Source organism: Vulpes vulpes, chromosome 9 (assembly GCF_048418805.1).
Source record: "Vulpes vulpes isolate BD-2025 chromosome 9, VulVul3, whole genome shotgun sequence".
Taxonomy (NCBI): Eukaryota; Metazoa; Chordata; class Mammalia; order Carnivora; family Canidae; genus Vulpes; species Vulpes vulpes.
Window position 1 is genome coordinate 69,022,458 of NC_132788.1, and position 24,812 is coordinate 69,047,269.

Genomic DNA, 24,812 nt, shown 5'->3' on the forward strand with positions numbered 1-24,812 from the left:
TCTTTTAAAAAAAAATCTTGTCTCTCACCAAGTTGAGAAAACCATTGAGACCATGTGCCACTGGTATTTCTGGCCAATACAGATGTGTCTTGGACAGGAAGCTGTTAACACGACTGTGCCAAACAGCATTTGCTATTGCTTATTTATTTTGCTCCATCAAAGCACAACCATATCTCAGGGCATGGAGAATAAGGCTCATTAATTTGTACTGTATGTTTGACACAACTATTCAGGCAGGGAGAAATTCTGAACTATGAAAAGTCATTGTCCATCTGCTGCTGACTACACTTGGTATTTTATACAGCTCTAAAATACATTAGAAATGAAAAGGATAAAATCCAATTTTGAGGACTGTGTGAATTGAGGGTTGTGAGGATAATTCAAATATTTTCAGCATAATTAAGAAGTCGCACCATGTGAAGAAGGCAAAACTAGTGTGACCATTTCTCAATCCTAGCTCCCCAGGACATCAAGTCTGATTGGCTGGGAGCAAGGGAGGACTGCCAAGAGGCCAAACCCCTCAAGGTTGTTTGTGAAGGAAATGGATGGCCACATAGAATGGCATTAGCCCACTCATTAACCTTACCTTCTCTTGGACTACTTTCTCCAGAATGCAGTTCTAAGAAATAGGACCACTGACTAAAATAGGTTCACCTTAAAGAGGAGTTGACCCACAAACATCTTTTTAAGTCTTGGACAGTATAGGATTTTTTTAATACTTGCAAGGAAGATTGACTATATATATATATATATATATATATATATATATATATATATATACCAAAATGTCAAAAACTTGGTTAAATAATTCTGTTACCAGATTTATTTATTGTATGAAAACAAGGCCACATGCATTGCTAACAATTTGTAATAATTACCTGAGATTTGTTCATGCAACTTTTCCTTAGGAGAATTCAAAATTGATTAAAAAATTAAATTTTGCTATGAGAAATTGCCTTATACCAGAGTTGTTAGATTGTTTTAGATGGGTGCTTATTTCCCTTCCTTTCTCCTTCTTTGCCATAAAGCACTTATTCCTGTTATTATTACTGGACCTCTTAGAAAAGCGAGTTGAAAAGAACATCATATGTATATATATGATGAACATTATATGTATATTATTGGGTACAAATATTTCCTGGCCTCACCACATTTAGGAGTAAAGGAATATCACCCTTTGGAATAGCTAACATTTTTTTAAAGAATCCCAACTATAAATAAATACTTACATTTTATTTCCAAGTAGAGTGAAAATTTTTAATATTGAAGGAAATTGCTTGGAGCAAGTAAAAAATATACATTTTTTCTATGATAACTGCAACCTATTCCATATTTATCATCATCATCAAGGGAAGTTATTTATATTTTCCATATAAGTCACTTAAAAGCCACAGTAGTTACAACTCCACAGATTATTTGGCACTTTCTGAATGTATGTAATCATGTGTGAACTTTAAAATTCAAAAGTGTTTAAAATTGTTTTATTAATGTACTATAGATATTTACAGGATCTTAATAATATACACTGTTTTCCTTTCCAAAGGAGTCTGTTTTAATTGTATTTTGTGATGGGGGTAGAGAGCTTATTTACAGGATGATTTGTTTCAAAAATCTCTCAAGGATTTTCGATTTTATTCATCGTGTAAGTGGCTGAATTGTAAAATAGTAAAAAACGATGACAGCTGACAGGAAGTAGATGCTAGGTTTTAAGACTGGAATTCCTCTGGAACTCAAACCTGCAAAACAACAACAAAAAAATAAAACAAAATATCTTGAGAAAAAATAAGATTGCTTGTTAGATTAAGTTTTCATGCATACTATCATTTCTCTTCTAATAACGTATTAGCACATTTGTTGCATTTATAGTATATTTAATTTTAGGAAGTGTTGGGAGGCCTGAGTGGCTCAGCAGTTGAGCATCTGCCTTCAGTTCAGGGTGCGATCCCCGGATTCAGGCTACAGTCTCACATCGGGCTCCCCTCAGGGAGCCCGTTTCTCCTTCTGCCTATGTCTCTGCCTCTCTCTCTCTCTCTCTCTCTCTGTGTGTGTCTCTCATGAATAAATAAATAAAATCTTTAACAACAACAAAAAATTTTTTAAGGAAATGTCGTTAGCCCTTTGTCCCTAGGATAACTGTTTTAAATGTAAAAATGAACAAGAAAAATGCCTAAACTGGCCAAGTGTGACTGAAGGGCAGATTAGAGTTTGCCAATGTGTGGTAGCTGATGATTTCACTCAGCTACAACTTCAAGCAGAAGCAATTCTTCTGAAGCAGAAATAATAAACTATTATTACATGCTAAATCTGACTGATTAGCATTACCTGCTTAGAACACAGTATTGAGAGGACTTGAGATTTGTGAGTAAGCTTGGTATGCATGTCATAATTGATTAGTGATGCCTGCCACAGATATGGGAATAGGGGTGCAAGTACATGTGTTTCATATTTTCTCTCCCTGCTCCCAGAAGCCTGTGAGTACCCACAGAAAGTCTTATTAATTTTTGTGCCAATAGAATTAATTCTGCACCAATGACACACAGTTGTGTGTGTTTTCTTATACTTTTTTCTTTCTTTTTGAGATTCAAATAAGGAAACATAAACCTGTTTGTAATATGTAAGCATGTTGCAAATTTGAAGGATTATTTAAAGAAAAATTGACTCATCACCTCTTGTTCACAACTGAAAATGGAAACACAGACCTTTTATTTTTTCACCCAACATTCGGAGAGCCTAGATTTCATGCTGCAGCTGTCTAGATTCAAAAATCTACAACAGCAATGGTGATTCAACTTACTTGACATTTTTGGAATTCTAATTTCCTCACTGCTGCTTCCATCTCCACCATCGCTAACTGTTCTTATTTCAATCAAGTAGTCTTCTTCAAATGGAACAAGAAGCTCAGCCGATGTATTGTTTGTTTCCAAAATATGTGTTTTACTCTGTCTGTTTTGCCGGTACAGAATCTAAATAAAATGGTGAATCAAGTTAAATGGACATGCCATTTTTTTTAAAGTCCAGACAGTCTTATGGAACACAGTAAGACATATCACTGTAAATTCTGTACTCCTTGAGTGGGAATATTCAGTCTATGCCTTTTCCTTAAATTTAGTCATAAAACAACAACAACAACAACAAAAGATTTTGTCTTTGGCCAATGCTTCTGAAATAAGAATATATTTATCTCTATTAATTAAATAGCTTGGGGCTATTATTTGGAGCTTGCTGTGAAAAGTCACTGCTTATTTTGGACCCCTTTCAAATGTGTGGATATGTGCATTTGCCAGGAGATGTTGTCCATTATCAGTAATGGAAATAAGTTGCTCTGGGTATTTGGCTATACTCTGGGTAGATTATTTTTATGCTGTTAAAAGCTCACATGCTACTGCAGCCTAAGTTCTAGAAATTCTACTATTCCAGTAGAATATTGTTGGACTGCATTCTCATCTGACCTTACTGACCCCACACACACCATCATCTTTCAATGGCAAGGGGAGTCACTTGAAGAAAACTGTTGCATGGTATAGAGTTTTATTCTTGTTCCATGACACATTACTGTCCTTAGAATATAAAAATTGTCAATGAAGAATTTGAAAGCAGCAATGCTAAGTATTTTTCAAATATTTTTTAAAAAGATTCCTGTATTTACATATGCATAGATTTGTTTCTTATTTGGTTGTGACACTCAGTTCCTTAGTAACCCAAATGATATTATTTAAGGAAAAATAAAATACTCACCTTGTAGCCCAACACTTCAGACTCATTTTCCATGGTTTTTACGTGCTCCCAATTCAGGCATAATTTAGAGTTTGTCAGCTTCCAGGCAATGTTAGCTGGTGGTTGGCTTGGAGCTTTAAAGAAATAATCAAAGATCCAAATGAATATTAATTAGCTCATGGTTACTATATGACCCATCAGCATAAAAAGGGAAAATAAGTCCTGGATGATTATCATAAAAGAAGCAAAAATGTTTTCAGTGTCATTTGAAATATCATATTAATTCTAATCAGAATAAGCAAATTCATTTAAATTCTGGTCGTTTGAGACTGTCTTCATGACAAACTTATGAATTAATAATGGCCTATTGCATGTCCAGTATTAATTTATTAATCATTGCCATTGACTTTGTTTACTTTATCATACATAAATAGATGGAGGGCTCTGTTATCTAGTGTTCCATTTGGTCATCAATCAATGAGCACGTCAAGCAAAATCAGGCTGCAAACCTTTAATACATATGAACACAGAGGTGTTAATTCCTAGTAGTCTTTGCATTTTTAATCTTGTATTAGTAGGACTCTTTTACTTTATGTAACACAATCTACTCAAGATATAAGCAAAATAGTAAGAGATTGTGAAGCATATAGGGGAATCTCTTAGAATTCATGGCAAAATGCAGCAGAGCTTTAAGAAGGGCAAAATAGGGCAGCCCAGGTGGCTCAGCGGTTTAGTGCTGCCTTCAGCCCAGGGTGTGATCTTGGAGACCCAGGATCGAGTCCCATGTCGGGCTCCCTGCATGGTGCCTGCTTCTCTCTCTGCCTCTCTCTCTCTCTCTCTCTCTCTCATCTTTCATGAATAAATAAATTAAATCTTTTAAAAAAGGACAAAGTAAAAATGTTAAAAAGCCAAGAAGTTCTTCTCTCTGCTCCTCAAGGTAGTGTTTGTTGCATGCTCATCTTGCTACAGACCACCTCTTTGTCATTCTCAGTGTATGTTGCAGAAATCATGACTGTTCTCCATACATGACATTTGAAACCTACTCTGTTCAGAGATACTCTGGGCTAGAAGTCCCAGGAGAAAGATGATGATTGATTTAATTTGGTCATGTTTATCTTAGCCTGATCAATTGTAGCTAGATAGTGAGAAGAATGCATGTCATTTAATATAGAGCTGTTGGGAACCCAGAAGAGAGAAAAACATTACAAACTGGAGAAAGATGGTAAGTGAAAGGGAAGATGGCTTTAGAATCGGCTTTCTAAGGTAATGGACGTAGTCCAACTGGAGAATTTTACATAGAAGAATACTAGAGGTCACTTATCCAAAAGCAAGCAGTTAAAGGGTGACACCAGAGTTCTGAGTCACATCAGAATCCTGGTCTCTTGATTTCTGAGCTGGTGTTCCTCCACGACAAAGTGTTGCTTCTCAGAGGTTTGAGTCTACATGATTATTTTTGAGATTTAGGAAACTGGAGAGATTAAAAATAATTCAGCTGGAAAGCAGAGCAAAGATAAAACTACCCAGCAGGATGTTTTTGGCATCTTATTTGAATTTGTGAGGCTGAATGAGCATAATATTTAACTCATTATAACACTGATGGAAATGGGAATGATTTCTTTTGGAGCTTTGACTCAACTGCTATTTAATCTCTTATATTTCACTGGAAAAGTCTCAGGGTGTCTGACATTGCATAATCATATATTCTCCTGTTACCATAAGCCCACAGAGACATTATTCTTGTTCACCTAGTTACTTACACCTCGGTTGGGATATGGCCAAGAGATAATGTTTACCTGCTGCTCCCAATGGGGCTCAGTTCATGTTTTATAATGGATTTGTTGCATTGAATTATAGCTGTTCTTGGTTGTGTATTTCTTTAAATTTATTGAGTGTGTATGCCTTGTCCAACTCTGTATTACCAACTACTGGCACAGTGCTTGGCAGCACAGAGGAGACGAACAATTAATATATAGTGAATAAATGACTATGATAAGATGGCTAAAGAAAAAACACTCAAGAGTCCTGAATGATTTTCTCGGATCATATTGATTATGTGCTGGGCTGTATGCAGGGCCATAGGTGACACATGTGGCCAATCCATTCATTATGCTTTCCTATAATCAAGGTCAATTGCCATGGCCAAACCTACAGCAATTCATAGGATTTATAAGATAGATAGGCCAATTGGATTAAACATGCCCTAGGACATTTCTTGATAATATAAACCCAATTCTAATTAAAGACATGAAAGTTTTGCACTTAGGGAGCACTCAATACATGTTTGTCAATACATTTATTCTGAAGGACTAGATGGCAACAATAATTATTTTGTAACTATTCTCCTTCAACTATCCCAGAGTGCCTTCTTTAATCTTTTTCTCAGTTATAAAGGAGATGATATAAAAATTCTCACAAGATATCATAGCTTTAATATCTAGTAAGCTCTTATGACACATTTTTTCATCTATGTTCTTTAAAATGAAGCACTATCATAATGACATCATAGAATCAGTACAGAGAAAATATAAAGTCACTTTTTTAATGTCACTGGTAGTGTTGGACTCTGAAGTTTTCATCTATTTCTGTGTCTATTTTGTTTGTTTATTTAGAGTAAAAGTACTATTTTCAACACTATGAATCCACTGGTGAAGCTCCAGGCTGGGAGACAGGACTGACTTTGATCAACTATGTGGACAAGGAGTTTATAACTATGGCAATGATGCCAATATATTTGCATTTGTTTCTTCATTTACCAAAGCATAAGTATTCTATTAACATAAAATGAGAAGAGTTTTATCAGGAATGAATTCTTGGTATGAATGGCTAATGGCATAGATCACTTAGAATGTTTTACTCTCTTGCTATCTGGGCAGTAGAAAGAGCTGGCCTTTAAAGTCAGAGAGATGTGAATCTGCATCCAGCCTGGTTTATTTATCTTTGGAATGAGACAAAAATCTCCTAGTTTATAAAATTTTTAGCTTATAGGTACTAAAATACGTAATGTTCCTCACTTGGTTAGTGGTACACGCTTAAAAAAACTCAGTAACTGCTAATTCTCTTTTCTGACCTCCACTGTGGTCTTATGACATAATCAATTTTTCTATTGTGTTAAAAGCAGTTTGTTAGTAATAATATAATTCCAAAGCTTGCAAATGATCCACTTCTTAAATATAATCATGTTGAATTTAAGATTTGCCCTTAAGAACATTGCTCTTCTTAGGTTCTTAATATGCTCTTGAAAGACAGATAAAGAGTGGTAGAGTTTAAGCTAATTATTTGAGAAATTATCATAGTCTATCATCTTTCTTATCTTTGTTCAGGAGAATGACTCCAACGCCAATGCCTTTTGTCTAGTATCTAAATTAAAAGTTTCTGAAAGTTGCTTTAGAAAGTTGCTTAATATGAACACTATTAAGTATTCTGGTTTCATGAATTTAATGTACTTGATTAAATTGCATTTTAAAAATCTATGATGACATTGAGATTTCTATTACTTGAAAGTTTAAATACTGTCAAATGGATAATATGAAACACATGGCATGGATGTTTGTACCAAGTTGGCCAATGGTAAACTCAACAAACAAGTTTTTTTTTTTTTATTTTAAAAATCTTTCTGGGCAATTTTCAAAGACTAAATTATTTTCTATTAATCAAATGACAGAGTAACATTAAACTAGCCCTCTATGGCTCTAATGGTTTTCCTGTGATCAATTTTTCTGTAGATGGCATTTATATTCAACTGTAGTTCACACTGTGAACTCAATTCAAAAACAACTTCTTATGTTACACTTCTAAGTAACAGCATGGGGTTGACATTTGGGCAAGAGAGAAAGAACATAAGTGCAAGATGAAATAAAAGCTTAATGCTTCCTTTATGTCTAAATATGGATTGATTGCAAATTTACAGCAAGAAAAATCCAGTACAAAGTACTAGTCAGTCAATGACAGGGGCAAGATTGAGCCAAAATTTGCAAACACTTGGTGTTGCTGGGTCTGAATATTTCTTTCTATATAAGTAGTGTTGTTGCTGTGGTTTTTTTTCTTTTCTTCTTGGAATTGATGTAAATATTTTTCTCCCTTTGATTGTAAATCTAAATTCTGTTTAAGTGATATCTCTGTGGATCACAATATATTTGCAGTGCCCCTCAGTTGTCTTTTGGAAATCATTTTCGCTGTGATACTGTTAAATCATTGATAATTACTTTTTAAAAAAATCAAAAAGGCCAACATCATCACCAGTAACAATAATAACAAAGACTTCAGAAGCTTCGCATATGCTGTTCTTTCTGTTTGGAGATCCCTTTAGTCACTAGCTCCTTTTCATGTTTTATGCCATATCAAAATATATACCCTTCACTACACAGGTCCTTCTTTTGATGTATATCCCAGTCTCTTATTTTCTTTGTACCACTTTTCCTAATTTATGATTCTTTTGTTTTGTTTTGTTTTTCTTTTAGGTTGTCTCTCCCCTAAAAGAGAGATTGCCTAAAGGCAGAGATCTTGGCTGTTTTAATCTCCATCAAGCACTAACCTAAGCATAGCTCATAGGAGGCACTGACTGAATCATCATATTTCCAAGAAAAGGCTCTGTCTTCTGTTAAGCTTACCCAATCAAAATAGGCAGAGATTTTGGCAAATGTGAGCTTTGCTTTCTGAGAATTTATAATGGATGATCAAGTATCAGACTGAAAATCTAGACAGTGACAGTATGAATGTGTGATGGATGCACAATTTTTTGCTGCCACCACTATTCTGAGGTAATTTTGATGTCATCTCAAGGACATGGAAAATCAAAGTTAGATCCAAGGATAGCATATGGAATCAGAATTATCTTTAATGTTTCATTAAATCCATTCCTCATCTTCACTTTGGTTGTCCTTTCATGACCCTTGAAGAAAATCTCTGCAACAATTTATAAAGAAAAAGAAAGTAGGAAGTGCTTTCCCACCTTAAGAAAAGCAAAGGAAGTGAAATCACTACAGAAGAAGTATCAAATATATGTTACCATGCATTGAGCTCTCTCTGTATGCAGCCTCTAGGATGCTTTGGGGTACATAGTATCCTTTAGTTCTCAGAGAAAACTCCAGAGGAAAGTATCATTATCTTTATTTTCCAGATGAAAAAAATGGGTTCTGAGTTATTGGGGAATTAGACTTGTCACCCAGATAGTACACGGCTAAGCTGGGACTCAGCCAAACTTCTCTCACTCAGGAGTTCCTTTTTCTTTCCAACACTGTCTCACAATGGGCCAGAGTCATGGAACAGCCAAAAAACTGCAAATACATTAAAGGGGAAAATATGGGAAACTTATAGATCAGTAGGCAAGACATGTGACTTTGACAAGTATGGCAGGGGCACATAACACTGAGAGAATATACAAAGTTAGATGAGGGACTGTGAAACTGTAGAGGATCATGAAGTATAGTGCTACCAGGACTGGAGGAGGAGAGAAAGGGAGTTAGGGATAGACAGTAAAAGATTGTCTCAGCTTTTGTTCTGTGGAATAGAGGAGACAATGAAATTTTGGAAGGAGAATAGGGCATGATTCCATTTTAGGAAGAAAAATCTAAAGACCATTTGAGGTTTGGATTAAAGATTTCAGAGTCTGGAGAGAAAGGGACTACTTAGATGGTTAGAGATGAAGATTACAAATTAGCGCAGCATTCATGGGGTGAAGAGATTCAGAGAATCCATGTTCATAATGTCTCAGTCGAATGGATGCCCAAAGAACCTTTTTAAGCATTTTTTTCTTATATCTAGGAATTAAAATACAGAATTCCTTGATTTTTTGTAATAATTAAGTGAGATAATATATGTGGAAAATTAGCACAGGGCTTGGGATAGAGAAATGCTCAGTATTTTGTAATTATGGTCAATAAAATAAGGTCTGTTTCCTCAAACATTTCCATGTCCTAATGCCCAGAACTTGTGGGATTAGTATTCTTAAGCATCCCTCTCTTTTCTTAATTAAATCAAAGAAATAAAACCCCTTGTAACTCCTAATATTTTTATATGGAAAAGGGGACTGTGTAGATGCAATTAAATTAAGGATTTTTAGATGGGCAAACAAGATGGAGGCAGGAGAGCCAGAGTCAGAGGAGACCTGATGAGAGAAACAGAGGATCAGAGTCACAGGCAGATCTGAAGAAACTAAGCTGCTGGCCTTGAAAACAGAGATAAGGGTCACAGCTAAGATATATAGGTGATCTTTAGAAGCCAGAAACCACAAAGAAACAAATGTTTTTGTAGACACTCAAAAAGGAGCAGAGCCTCTGCCAACACTTTGATTTCCAACCATTGAAACTCATTTCTGACTTCTGGCATCTAAAGAGTTAGGATAATAAATTCATATTGCCTTAAAGCCCTAAGTTGTGGAAATCTAAACCGCAACAATAGGAATCCACGACAGTTTGTATCCTATTTTCAAAATGTCAATAATATAGAATATTACAGAATGAAATTAGAGGTTTAATTTGTATTCAAATATGATGAGATGAGAAACTTGTAGAACTTCTTATTCTCAAGTCCTTATTGGCTATTTTGATCACAACACTCATATAGACTGATGAAAGCCAAATTCAAGAAATACTGAAACAATATTGCCATTAAAAATTAGGAATTACAAGGTTTTTATTTGCTTGATTTAATCAAGAAAGAAGATGAATGCTTAAAAATATTAAGCTTCTTTTTAAATTTTCTGAATCTCATCTCACTTTTCTCTCAGCAGATATATTCTAGCATTACATCTTGGGGAGATTACTTCTGTTAATCAAACTGTTTTCAAAGGATATGTTCCACATTCTTTGATGAAGATGATCGTGTGTTAACACTCAAAAAAACCCACCAATAATCTTCTTGGCATTTATTTCAAATTTCAGTTAAGCCCACTTAAAGTATCAAGTACTTAAAGTAGGTCAACTGAACAAACTTGAGATCACCATGTCAAAAATGAGGTAAGCATAAACTAATACATGATTGATTCAAGTTGTATGGACGATCAAACTAGCAAATTCAGGTTGCAGAAAAAAAATCATTTTTTAAAAGTTTTTAAAGATACATACAATCTTTTTCAAGTAGTTTAATATTCAGGTCTCTGTCTATCTTAAGCTGGTCAATAGGAATACATATAATATGACCTGACTTAAGCATTGCCTCAACAACCACACCATCATGTCTGTCCCTTAATTACAATACAAATCTGTGAGGTTTTAAAAAATACTATCTTTTTTTCCATATTTTTAATTAAATCCAGTTAGCCAACATATAGTACATACTTGTTTCAGATTTAGTGTTAAGTAATTTATTAGTTGTGTATAACACCCAGTGTTCACCACACTACACGCACGCCCTCCTTGCTCATCAGGAAATTACCCCATCCTGAGATACCACCTTACACAAGGCAGAATGGCTAAAATAAACAAGACAGGTATCATCAAATGTCTGCAAGGATATGGAGAAAGGGGAACCCTCTCACATTGTTGCTGGGAATTCAAGCTGGGATAGCCACTCTGGAAAATGGTATGGAGTTTTCTCAAAAAGTTAAAAAATAGATATATCCTATGACCCAGCAACTGTACCAGTAGGTATTTACCCCAAAGATACAAATGTAGTGATCCAAAGGGGCACCTGCACCCCAATGTTCACAGCAGTAATGTCCACAATAGCCAAACTGTGGGAAGAGCCAGGATGTCCATCAATAGGTGAATGGATAGAGAAGATGTACATATATACAAGTTAATACTATCTTGACACATTTCTAATCACCCTTGATTTTGCCTGAAATAGAAACTGAATTACACACAAGAGTTTCTGTGCATTTGTCATTCCTCAATCAGCCAGAAAGAAATGGCAGGACACCCTTAAAATCACTGAATGACTAGAAATTTCCATCCAGATTTTAGATTAGCTGGAAGAGGCTAGACTCCAGAAGGACTCCAGAAGCAAATAATTCATACCAGTATATGGCAATGGTTTCATTGATTTGGTCAGCATAGGATAAAACAGGAAAAGGAACAGAACTACATCTCTAGCCAGTCAGTTCTTGAGAATAGGTCATGACCCAATTTCTTTCAAAAGAAAGACCTGGAGACCCGGGTGGGGGGGATTGGAAGAGAGCTGGATTAAGAATTGTTGGTTGCACATACTCTGCTCCTGAAATGGACTGATCCCAGAGGCTATTTGTTCATTTGTTTGTTTCTTTCTTAGCAGTTTCATAGCACTTTATATTTTCCAAGGTGCTCCTATAATCAGCACCTCATTTGTGCCTCACCAATGATTGGGAAAGGAGTCAGGGCAGATAGAATTTTCACTTGGCAGAGAAGAAAATTAAAGAAGAAAAATGGAATGTCTTGTCCTGTTTCAGGTCATGAATCAGTGATTCATTTAGAATTAGAACACAAGGCTATAGTTGGTGATGTGGACACAAATGGATTATGTATTCTATAATCAAAAGTTTAATAACTGAGATGATTTAGAAGTTCTTTTTTGGATAGGACAAATATATATAGAAAAAACTTTGTATCACTTGATTTTCAAACTATGTTCAACCACCTATTCTTTTTCAATACACAAGAGAAAAGAAAACTGCATTTAAAAGCAAGCTATACTTTTCCTGTGTATCTATTTCTTAGTCTTCCTCAAAATTCAGCAACTATATTTGAACTATATAATGTTTGAATTGTTTCTCAAAATTTAGCAACTGTATTTGAATCCCTTTTTTCATCAGGTTTCAGAGACCAAAGAATGTATTTTTAAAAACCTGTGAACACAAATAATTTATGTTCATCTACAACATGTAAGTAATATACAAATATTATACAATCATAAAAAGTACATAAAGCAGTCATTACTACATCATATTTGATCACTGTGTTTCATATTACAGAATATTTGGTTGATACTACACTCACTCATAGGACAAACACAGCAAAAATCCACGATTCATTCTTTATTCAGTAGGCTTTGCCTATGTGAAAGACAGCTGGCTGACAATTAAGGGAGTTAAAAAGAAACATAAGAGTTAATTCTTAAATTTGAGGGACTTCCAAGTACACTGCAGTGATAAGCTATTCTAGAAATAAAGATCTAGACATCTGGCAGTGCTAGGATCACCTCAGAGTACAGTCTAAAGGATGAACAAGATACTTTCTTATGTCTTTCATTCTTGAAGAGAGCCCTGTGAGGAAATAGGTACTATTTTTCTCTCATTTTCCAGGAAAGGATATTGAGACCCTGAAAGTTTAAATAGCCACCCAACAATCCAAGGCGAGAGGTCAGGTTTTAAAGTCAGGTTGGGTGAGGACAACAGAGCCTATGCTTTTAAAGATTACACTCTTCTGTCTTTCATCTATATACTCAGGATATTTTCTCTTTTTTGGAATTTCAAAAAGATCAAAATGGTTTCTTTGAATTTTTACCAGAAAGTTTCAACAATTGTCCATATTTAAAGGACAAACTAACCAAACAAAGCAATTGGTGAGGTGATAAGGTGGGAGGAATGAAATGGAGATTGAGCAAATATGTTTCTATTTATAGGTGAATCTTGGTCCTTGCTGTGGAATGCATACTTACGAGACTTTTTGGTGGTGACATTGACTGGGGGGCTTGAGGGCCCGGCTCCAGCACTGTTGTAAGCTCTCACAGAAGCAAAGTAGATGGTATTGGCTTTCAGTCCTGTTATGTTTTTGGTTGTGACATTGCCACTGACTCTAATTTTCCCAATCATTGATTCTTTAGAGTCATCTGTCCAGTATAATACCTGATCATTGAAAACAAAGAACAAATAATTCATTATTTTCCAGCAACTATCAGTCATGGTAGGGTATGCGAAGAAAACAAGAACAGAAATAGAAGAATTTTTTTTTTTGTATAAATGTTACTTTTTTTAAATTTTTTATTTATTTATGATAGTCACAGAGAGAGAGAGAGAGAGAGAGGCAGAGACACAGGCAGAGGGAGAAGCAGGCTCCATGCACCGGGAGCCCGACGTGGGATTCGATCCCGGGTCTCCAGGATCGCGCCCTGGGCCAAAGGCAGGCGCCAAACCGCTGCGCCACCCAGGGATCCCAGAAGAATATTTTAAAATTATAATGGTTATACAACAACAGCAAAATAATCAAAGTCTTATATTTATAGGGAGGAAATTTTAAAAGACAAATTTACAGTGGAAATTAGAGAACCTAAGGGATTTTTTTAGAATACCAAAATAAAGTGGGGCACCTGGGTAGACCAGTTGGTTGAGCATTGGATGCTTAATTTCAGCTTGAATTGTGATCTCAGGGTCATGAGATCAAGTCCCATGTTGGGCTCTGCACTCAGTGTGGCATCTGTTTGGGATTCTCTCTGTCCCTCTCCCTCTACCTCTCCCACCCTCAAACAAAATAAATAAATAAAATCTTTAAAGAAAAAAAAAGAATATCAAAGTAAAGTATTTCATGAGCTATCCAAAGATTATCAGCTTTACAAAGGATATATAATAGCTTGGACTAAAACAAGATTCATATTAGCAATCAAGGACTTTGGTTATGATGTTTTGCTCGTAACATTTCTTCCAGAGTTTTTTGAATGACAGGTTAATTAATAATTCAACTTAAATCAAGCTCTTCCTACATATTAGTACTGATTTAGGCACATAGAAAAAGACAAAAGAGAATGAATTTGGTGCCTGCTTAGGATTCCCTTATAATCTAGTTAAGCAGTAGGAATAGCTAGGAGAACAAAAAACAGAGGATGCATTCCAAAGAAATGATATGGGGAGGGGGGGAAGCTCTGGGAATTTGAAGAAAGACAACATTAGGGAGTGATTAGAGAGGGATTCCAAGAGAAGAGGAGACTAGAGATGAGATCTCAGAAATAAGTAGGATTCAGATATTAGGCAAGGCATTTCAGGATTAGAGTAGCAAGAGAGATCTAGCATATGAATAGGACTTTCTGCTTGTTCCAGAAGTTGCATTAAAAACAACTCAAAATGGATGAAAGATCTAAATGTGAGACAAGATTCCATCAAAATCCTAGAGAACACAGGCAACACCCTTTTTGAACTCAGCCACAGTAACTTCTTGCAAGATACATCCACGAAGGCAACAGAAACAAAAGCAAAAATGAACTATTGGGACTTCATCAAGATAAGAAGCTTTTGCACAGCAAAGGATACAGTCAACAAAACTAAAAGACAACCTACAGAATGGGAGAAGATATTTGCAAATGACGTATCAGATAAAGGGCTAGTTTCCAAGATCTATAAAGAACTTATTCAACTCAACACCAAAGAAACAAACAATCCAATCATGACATGGGCAAAAGACATGAAGAGAAATCTCACAGAGGAAGACATGGACATGGCCAACATGCACATGAGAAAATGCTCCACATACTTGCCATCAGGGACATACAAATCAAAACCACAATGAGATACCACCTCACACCAGTGAGAATGGGGAAAATTAACAAGGCAGGAAACAACAAATGTTGGAGAGGATGTGGAGAAAAGGGAACCCTCTTACACTGTTGGTGGGAATGTGAACTGGTGCAGCCACTCTGGAAAACTGTGTGGAGGTTCCTCAAAGAGTTAAAAATAGACCTGCCCTACGACCCAGCAATTGCACTGCTGGGGATTTACCCCAAAGATTCAGATGCAATGAAATGCCAGGACACCTGCACCCCGATGTTTAAAGCAGCAATGTCCACAATAGCCAAACTGTGGAAGGATCCTCGGTGTCCATTGAAAGATGAATGGATAAAGAAGATGTGGTTTATGTATACAATGGAATATTACTCAGCCATTAGAAACGACAAATACCCACCATTTGCTTCGACGTGGATGGAACTGGAGGGTATTATGCTGAGTGAAGTAAGTCAGTCGGAGAAGGACAAACATGATATGTTCTCATTCATTTGGGGAATATAAATAATAGTGAAAGGGAATATAAGGGAAGGGAGAAGAAGTGTGTGGGAAATATCAGAAAGGGAGACAGAACATAAAGACTCCTAACTCTGGGAAACGAACTAAGGGTGGTGGAAGGGGAGGAGGGCAGGGGTTGGGGGTGAATGGGTGACGGGCACTGAGGGGGGCACTTGACGAGATGAGCACTGGGTGTTATTCTGTATGTTGGGAAATTGAACACCAATAAAAAATAAATTTATTATAAAAAATAAAAACAGTACAAGGCAAAATTAAAAAGTTTATAATTGTACCTTTATTCTAATTCCAAAACAAAAGAAATGGATTATCCATTTGGGGAATCACTGAATTTACAAGTTAAAGAATAATAAGTAATGAGTAAGTCTCATCATTTGACTTTGTGAGAGTTAAGGCATGGAAGTGATTTGCTTCATTCTACATAGACTATAAAGGACTGATTAAGGAGAATCTAGGCTTTTTTCTTATCACTTAATTGCCTTTTCCAAGATGACTACATCATTCAAGTGATGTTCTAAATCAAAGACAGCTTTCCCAGTAAAATTCCTCCATGGTTTAAGATCATTGAGGATTAGAAATTTATTATCCCCTAAGAAACAAATATGATGGTGATTTGAAAAATAAATAAGATAATCACTCAGTCACCTTAAAAATGGCTACCATTTGCTAATTTACTTGCTTAAGATCACCTAGAAAGATTCCCTTTGCTCACCTCCCTCAATAGCTGTAGACCTACAATGTTACATGCTAAGAACTAGGTTAGTAGTATAGAGCTGCTGAACAAGAATTGTTGTGTGGTTAGCTGGCACATTCACAAGGGAGAGTGAAATTAATTTGGTTTACCTCATAGCCCAGCACTCTTCCAGTGTTTCTATTCCAGGCAATAGCATTCCACGAAACCTCCATTTCTGAAGCAGAAAAACTCTGGACAGAAGTTCCCCCTGGGGCCAGTTGAGGTTCTGTCATTCAACAAAAGACACAATTAACTTTAGCAGAGTGCTTCATGGAAAATAAATGCAAAATATGCATACATGCCCACATACAACCATCTCAGGTCTGACCACAACTTACCATCTTCCCCAGAGTAGACAATGGACACGGTACTCAGAGATCCTTCTCCTTCATTATTATATACACCCACTTTGACTTCGAAGGGAGAGAGAGGGGTGATGCTTTCATTTCTGTAAACAAACCTTGATGATTCTACAGATGGTACTCTTTTCTTGGTCCAGGATGTTGAGCCAACTGGCCGCAACATGATGATGTATCCAAATTCCTCTCCATTTTGTAGTTCTTCTGGAATTGACTTGGGCAGAAGTGATCAATCACTGAGTATTTACAAAAATATTTTATAGAGCTATTATAATTTTTATTGATTATTTGACATTTCTTTTGTATAGACAAACATGGATATTAACCTTGCTTAATGAAACACTGAAAAAATAATAATACTTTCATTTGGAATGCCAATTAGGAAAATGATCCCAATTAAAGATATTCAGATAAATAAATGAAAAATTTAAATGGAAATGTAAAACAGGTTTTACATGTTTGTATCTCTTTCCATGATTATTCATTAAGTTGCAATAATATAATGTAATAAAAATGGTTTAAAAGATTGCAAGATTTTGTAAGTTAAAACATAATTTGGGTATGAATTTTTAAACTCGGCACAAAATTAACTATTAACTATTTCAAGGCTACCTATGTTTTCTTTTCATAAAATTTTCAACAAATTCTTATGAGATAACAGATAATTTAACTATTATGTAATAATACTTGCTTTAAGACAATAGAGTATTACTCAAACACAAAAGCATAAAAGACCTCCCAGTATTTTTTAACATATATCTTCATTAGTAGTAACATCAGCATGCATTTTTCCTGACATTTTTATTTATTTTTATCTGTTTTAAAGATTTTATTCATTTATTCATGAGAGACAGAGAGAAGTTCCTGACATTTAAAAACAAAACAAAACAGGGGATTCCTGGGGGCTCAGCAGTTTAGTGCCTGCCTTCATCCCAGGGCATGATCCTGGAGACCCAGGATCAAGTCCCACATCAGGCTCCCTGCATGGAGCTTGCTTCTCCCTCTGCCTGTGTCTCTGCTTCCCTCTCTGTATCTCATGAATAAATAAATAAATAAATCTTTAAAACAAAACAAACCTGTTTATTCCCACAGAGACCAAATTCTATAAAATTCATTTAAAACCTAAACTTATTATTATTAAAATTACAAAATAGATATAAGTTCCCCAGAGCTCGACAGATAATACGTATTATAAATAGTCACATAAAGAAAACACATGAAAATTTATTCCTAATAGGACATTAATGCTTGAGTCCCACGTGCCTATAACTCCTTTTCTGAGGTTTTCCTTACCCATACATATCCATTGTTGTATCAAATTATCCTGAGACTTGGACCACATCTGATTACCCAATAATGGGCACGAGAATCAGTGGCCCCATCTTCATCACTATCTATGAGGTGTCCTGGTGCCAAACCTTCGTGTTCTATAGTGACAGCCAGACCCCAGCAGTTTCTCTCCTCTACAGAGTTTGAATATGAATCATAGGTGGGGACAGTTCTGGTTACACTTAGAGTAAGCAATAAGTAGAAAACATACAATGAATATAGTAGGGACAATGAAGTGGTAGAAGGTAAGAGAAAATGGAAGCTATACCTCAGATAGAGAAGAAACAATGGAGTTGTAGAAGAAGTTGTAAGTTGTAAGTAGAGGAAACAGGTAGAAAAAGGTGCAAGCATGAGGGGCTACTGGAGCAGGAGCTGGATTCCCAGAGTGGCTGGCAGCAGGCTAGGACTACCATGCTCTGAACAGTGATGAACGATGTTCCAGTTCTTCATTTGACCTGCCTGCTTGGTTATTGAGACTTCTTTTCATCCTCATTACCTCCCACATAGCTTTAAAATAAATCCCCATTAACTGAGATGACCTGAGCTGGCTCTGTTTCTTGGCGTGTGGAACAGTCTAACAAATACAGAAAGTGAAAAGAGGAAGGAAAATATAGGTCCAAAACTCTAGGGAAAGAAAATGTGTCCTTATTTTAGCACTTCACAGGGAGCTTAGAATTAAAAAAGTTCATTTTTAGTGGAGTGGAAGAGATTTGTGAGAACTTACCTCTCTGCTAGAGTATTTGGTTTTGGATATTTCTCTAATCTTAGATTTAATCAAAATATTTAGCTCATCTGAGAAAGTGAGCTGATTTATGTTAGTCAAGTACAATCAGTGTTTCTCATGATGTTTCCTCAAGAAAGATCTGAGTCTAACATGTGCAGTTTAGAAAGGGGGGAGTGAAGATACTTATTTAGGGTCTTCATTTTATTCTTCCCAAATGGGCAGAGGGGGAAATTATGGAAAAAATATATATATAGCTGTTTAAGATAGTCAGGATGAAAGTTTCCTTCTTTAAGCAAAGGAGGTGTTCAGTAGAATAAAGAAATTCAGAAATTCTTCTGGTAGTAAAATCTATTAAAGTTGTAAAGACTAAAAACAGAATCTTTAGTCTAGACCAAGGGTAGCAAACTATGGCCTAAGATCCAAATCTTGTCTGCAGCCTGGTTTTGGATATAACAAACATAGCCACAACTCTTCATTGATCTACAATATGTGGATGCGTTTGGTGATGATGGCAGGGTTGGGAAGTTGTGAGAGAGATATATATGTATATCAACTCCCAGTATAGGTGTTTATCTCTTATTCTATAGTACTTTATCGTATTTCCTAACCTTGTAGTCACATTTTATAATGCATATTTACCACAAGCATTTCAAACCTGAGAGCACCTGGGAGGATAAATTATGATAGGATGTAAATAAAGATACCCTTAAAAAGGAATTGGCATTAACTACATTCCAAAAGTTAGATATCTTGTCTAGGTTGCTGGAAATAAAACAAACCAAAACAAATAAATAAACACAAAATTACTGTGGTATGGGAGAAAACACAAGGAGGATGTTTATTTCAGGAAGATTATACCAAGGTGTATTTACATGAGCAGCAATCTGGGATGACCAGTAAAGCTATCACTTATAAACCATAATGGTGGATTCTCACTGAATTTAGAATGGTCATTAGTTGTGCATTAGTTTTGAAAGCCCATCATGTACTATTTCATCTACAATAGTGGTGACTTTGGCCTAGAATGGTCTCTCCACTCTCAATTTCTTTTTCAAAACATAGGTCAGTTAAGTTAGAGTGGTACCTTACCTGACCTTCTTCCATGCTGGATCAAGACTGTCCTGTCCTGTTGAACTCTGAACATTCAGACCTTTTTAAATTTTATTTTTGCACCCTGACTCCTTGGAACAGAGTTGCTTTTCTTCATTGAATTTAAGGAGTTGCTAGATGCCTTCTAGTGACTTTAACTAATGCATGTGTTGTCTTCTAAATATACATAACCTATTCCTTAAAGAAGTTTGGGCATCAGAAGCATTTGGCTCAGGAATTGCACATACATGATGCCAAATGTGAATGATAAATGTGAAACTGCATCCACTAATGTAGTATTTGCAAGTATCTATATATCTGATACCCCAAGAAAAAACAAACAGAGCAAAGGACTTTGACTTAACTTTTTTTTTAAAAAATAGAGGCCAACAAAACTTTTTCTGTAGAAAGGCAGATAGTAACTATTTTAAGCAGTGGGAGGCATATGGTCTCTTGTAACAGCATGAAAGCAGCAACACATTACACCTGAGAGGATGGGTATGGTGGTAGGGGAAATTGTCTATGAAAACAGGGAGCAGGCCAAGTTTGGTTTGATGAAACGTGCTTTAAAGAAAAGTATTTTCCATGATAGAAATACATGGAAATACACACACACACACACACACACACACACACACACACCACACACATATTTGAACTTATATCCTCTCCATTACGAATAGTAAACATGAAATTTCCCATTCCTCTCACATATTGAATGCACAAAAACAATTATTTAACCTTGAGTAATTTCTGACCTTAGAGGAGGAAAACATAATGCATGAAGTCAGGCAAAATTTGTTTTACACTATGATGAAATGCTTATTTGGCCTTGAAAGAATACTGAAGTCTAACCTACTTACCATCACACTAAAGCAAATCTCTTGTAGGCTCTTGAAGGAGTCACTGTTTTTGTGGGAAATGTGTTTAGAGGACAGGAATAATTTGATTAACTTACTGCTTAAGGCAGATATACAGGGACTCTTGCCCACCCTAACCATGACATCTCATGTAGGGATAAGTGGAGTTCTAATTTAGGACAAAGTAAAAGAGTGTGGAGTGAGAGCCCTGTGTTCAAAAAATGCTCCACTGTCCACTACCCATATCACATTTCTTTCTTTCTTTTTTTAAAGATTTATTTATTTATTTGAGAGAGAGAGAGAGTGTGTGCAGTGGGGAGGGGTAAAGGGAGAGTGAGAGAGAGAATCTCAGACTCCCTGCTGAGCATGGAGCTCAAAGCTAGGCTCAATTTTATAATCCTGAGATCATGACCTGAGCTGAAATCAAGAGGTGGACACTTAACTGACTGAGTCATCCAGGAGCCCCCTCATATCACATTTCTAAACCCCTATTTTCTTTTTTTTTAAGATTTTATTTATTCATTCACGAGAGACACACACACACACACACAGAGACACAGGCAGAGGGAAAAGCAGGTTCCATGCAGGGAGCCCAATGTGGGACTTGATCCTGGGTCTCCAGGATCAGGCCCTGGGCTGAAGGTGGCGCTAAACTGCTGAGGCACCTGGGGCTGCCCTAAACCTCTGTTTTCTTATCTGAAAGTGGCATTCCCCACTTTTTAATATTGCTGTGAGGACAGAATGACATGAAATGCCCTCTGTAGCAGAGAAGCCCTGTAAGTGCTCTGCAAGTGTAGTCCCCTTTCCCTTCAGGCCTCTTAGAGTTTCTTACCCACCCATGCCACATTCCAGGCACTGTGCTGGGCTCACAATGTCTACGTGAAACTAGATGTCCCAAAGAAAGGACAACGTTTAGAGTAGCTAAAGTTTCTGCCTGGTTTCTGGCTCTGTCATTAACAACTTTGAAAAACAACATCTCTGTGCCCCAGTTTACTCACAGATAAAAAGTGTTTACTATTACTATCACTCTTTCTACCTTTAATGGAATTTTGTAAGGAATAAAATGGACCTTTTACTACTGCAAAATAATTTATCGATACAATAAATTACTCTTATTCAACAACAGTGTTTCTAAACCTCAGCACTATTGACATTTTGGGCTAGATAATTCCTTTCTGTGTGTGGGGGACTGGGGAGGGTGGCTGTCCTGTGCACTGTAGGGTGTTTAGCAGCATTCTGACCTCTGCCCAAACACAACTCTCTCCCAACTTAGTTGTGACAATCAAACATGTCCTTAGACACTGTAAAATGTTTACTGAGGGATAAAATCACCCTGTCTCCCAATGAGAACCCCCTGTACATGTCAGCTATGATGATTTTTAATTAAAACATCCATGGCCATCACACTCTTAGGTGTAATATTAAATGTCCAAGGAAGTGGATGTTTTGGGAGTATGAAAGTTATTATCAAAATGTCAAAAACATGTACACAGGGAATGAAATAGGGCAGGGCTCTTTTATCAGTTACTGCTGAGGCTCGAAGCTGACAACAAGGGTATGACATGATATGCATTCCAAAGAGAGACATCAAACCCTTTATAGGCAAAATTTAGCCTATCCTCTATGACAAAGATATATCAAAGGAGCATTCATTTCTTTAGGGAGAGAATAGTAGGAAAATGTTTCTTCTAAGAGAGTTGTAGAAAAAGCTATGCACTCTTACCCCTCTACCAAGGGAAAGCAAAGGGGCCACTTCTTATCCTTTGCCTAACCAAGTAAAAAGGCCTCACAAAGAACCACTCAGTATGTGCTCTCTAGAATTTGGGACACATAGGTTCTTTTAATTGACAAATGCCTCAGGAACTTCTAAAGGAGAGAGAGACCTGGACAATACCTGGTAGCAGAGTGAAGAGAGAGGCTGGACCTATCCATGAGTAGCTTTGAAAGGGACTCTATCCAAAAAGACCATCTAGAAGAGAAAGACAACCTCCACCAGAAGGGACTGGACATGGACCACCAGACCCCAGGAACTGAGGAGACTTTTCAGCAGCCAGTTGGGCTTGCATCAAGGTATTGTAACTAGAAGTCTCCAGTGAGGGATCTCCTGGATGTCCTACCCCCAACCAAAGAAACCAAACTATCCTATAAAATGACAGCATCTGATGGTTACCAGAGGGGTGGTAGATAGAGGGACGTGTGAAACAGGTGAAGGGGATTAAAGAGCACACTTATCATGATAAGCACTGGGCAATGGACAGAATTTCCAAATCACTACATTGTACACCTGCAACTAATATAACACTGTATGTTAGCTATACCGAAATTAAAATTAAGAACTTAAATTAAAACTTAGAACTTAATTAGAACTTAGTTTAAAAAAAAATAACAGTGTCCGGCCATTTGCCACTTCTGGAGTACTCAAAGTCAAATTACAAATGTACCAGCAATTAGGACCTTTTCAGTACTCTTCTTCTCTTCTCAACCCAGGAGAAATTCAACAGCAGAATGGAGACTAGGTAGAGAACTGACTCTCCATGCATTTTCATACTGTGGAATCCCTATGCTGAGGCAAGCCCAAGCTACTAGAAACAAGAAACATTAAGATGAAGGAAAGTCTAAAGTTTATGGAATAAACCAGGCTGAAATTTTCAGTAAGTGTAAGAATGAGCCTATATTTAATTTGTAAGAATAATAACTATAAAACTATGCCACCTGCCCAAGTTTTTATCTGGATGCAGGGAAGTGTTTAAAGAACAGTGATAGAAAAAAAAAAATCATTTCCACCTGCACTCAGCTGCGTCTAACTTGTGTGCAAGAGAGTAGTTCCAGAGGTAAAAAACACAAAAAAGGTCTAGTCCATCAAGTAGCAATTGAAATGCTACTGCTAGACCTTAAGAAGAGACCTTAAAATTGTTCTTATATTTTGGAGAGAACTATGTTGAGTTAGTTATACTCTGTCACTTTAGTAGAAATACGTCTCTAATACCTTCTCTAGGTAGTTCATCATCAGGAGTCTTTCATACCATGTATTTTTATATATTCTCAGTAGTAATCAAATACATCTTTTTGTTTTTCAGTTTCTTCCTGGCCAGCTAAATCTTTTTCTTTCAAAATAACTCAGTTGGATAGAAAATTACCTCCCACGTAATGACGAGTTCCGACCGACTTCCTCCACCTCCATTGATGTTTGTTGGTGCCACAACAGGGACTGGAAGCAACCAAGAGAAACGTGGGACAGCGATTATTAAAGTACATCTTCATCAGGAAGAATTTTATTTTTAGATTTTACCTTTCAAAATCTCATGCTGCACATTGTGAGAGTCTTGCATTTTTAATGAACATAAATTATGTTTACACATATCCAAATTTCTAAGAGAGAGGACACAGTTGTGTTTGATCCATGAGCACCCTGGCTCCAAAATTAATTAAAAATCGAGTAACATCATGTATTTGACATTATTATGCATCATCTGCTAATTGGCAAAATGATGTTCCATTCAGATGGTAACAGTGACACCGCTGATTTAGTGCCTAATTATACAGTTGTGCTGTAAACAAGTTACTGAGGCAGTATATTAATTAATTCTTTTTTGTAATAAACAAACTAAAATGATTTTTTTTAGTCAAGATGGCTTAACATTTAAAAATGCATTCTTAAAAATACGTAAGTACATAAATCCTTGTTATTGTAACTCTGTGTTTGAATCTCACATCTCCCAGTACAGAACAGGAAGGACTCTTCCTCTGACTTTTCACTTGCCAGTTAAGAGGATGGCCTCCTGTCAAGGATGTGATAGAGAGTGTTTTCTCCGTTTAATTCTAGGACTCTAAGTCTCTGTGGGAGAACATTCCAGACACTGATCATTTTTATGAATTAGAAAACAATTATGCCCATCACGTATACCCTTGTGAGGACTCATATAACGAATAATAAGTAGTTTGAGGTAAACTACAAAATTGATGACAGTTATATGTGTAGGTCTTGTAGTATGTAATCAGAATGGGGTTTGACTTTATATACGTGGAAGTGCTAAAATGTAATCCTTTTCATGAAATAATGGCAGATGCATCTTAAAACTGTGATAAT

General features: G+C 36.3%; 1 protein-coding gene across 4 annotated transcripts in view; it reads right to left on the reverse strand.

The window, feature by feature from the left end:
* Nucleotides 1-1,230: 1,230 nt before the first annotated feature.
* CNTN6 (contactin 6) overlaps nucleotides 1,231-24,812 on the reverse strand; it is a 280,895-nt gene continuing 257,313 nt past the window's right edge. For all 4 annotated transcript variants that reach the window (XM_025984667.2, XM_072720394.1, XM_072720395.1 and 1 more), the window contains 7 exons: nucleotides 23,863-23,933; nucleotides 16,703-16,937; nucleotides 16,475-16,590; nucleotides 13,285-13,471; nucleotides 3,736-3,848; nucleotides 2,795-2,963; nucleotides 1,231-1,736 (listed from right to left, as the gene is read on the reverse strand). In XM_025984667.2, coding sequence (XP_025840452.2) covers nucleotides 1,636-1,736; nucleotides 2,795-2,963; nucleotides 3,736-3,848; nucleotides 13,285-13,471; nucleotides 16,475-16,590; nucleotides 16,703-16,937; nucleotides 23,863-23,933 — 992 coding nt within the window. In that variant the 3' untranslated portion in view covers nucleotides 1,231-1,635. The remainder of the gene's footprint in view (nucleotides 1,737-2,794; nucleotides 2,964-3,735; nucleotides 3,849-13,284; nucleotides 13,472-16,474; nucleotides 16,591-16,702; nucleotides 16,938-23,862; nucleotides 23,934-24,812) is intronic.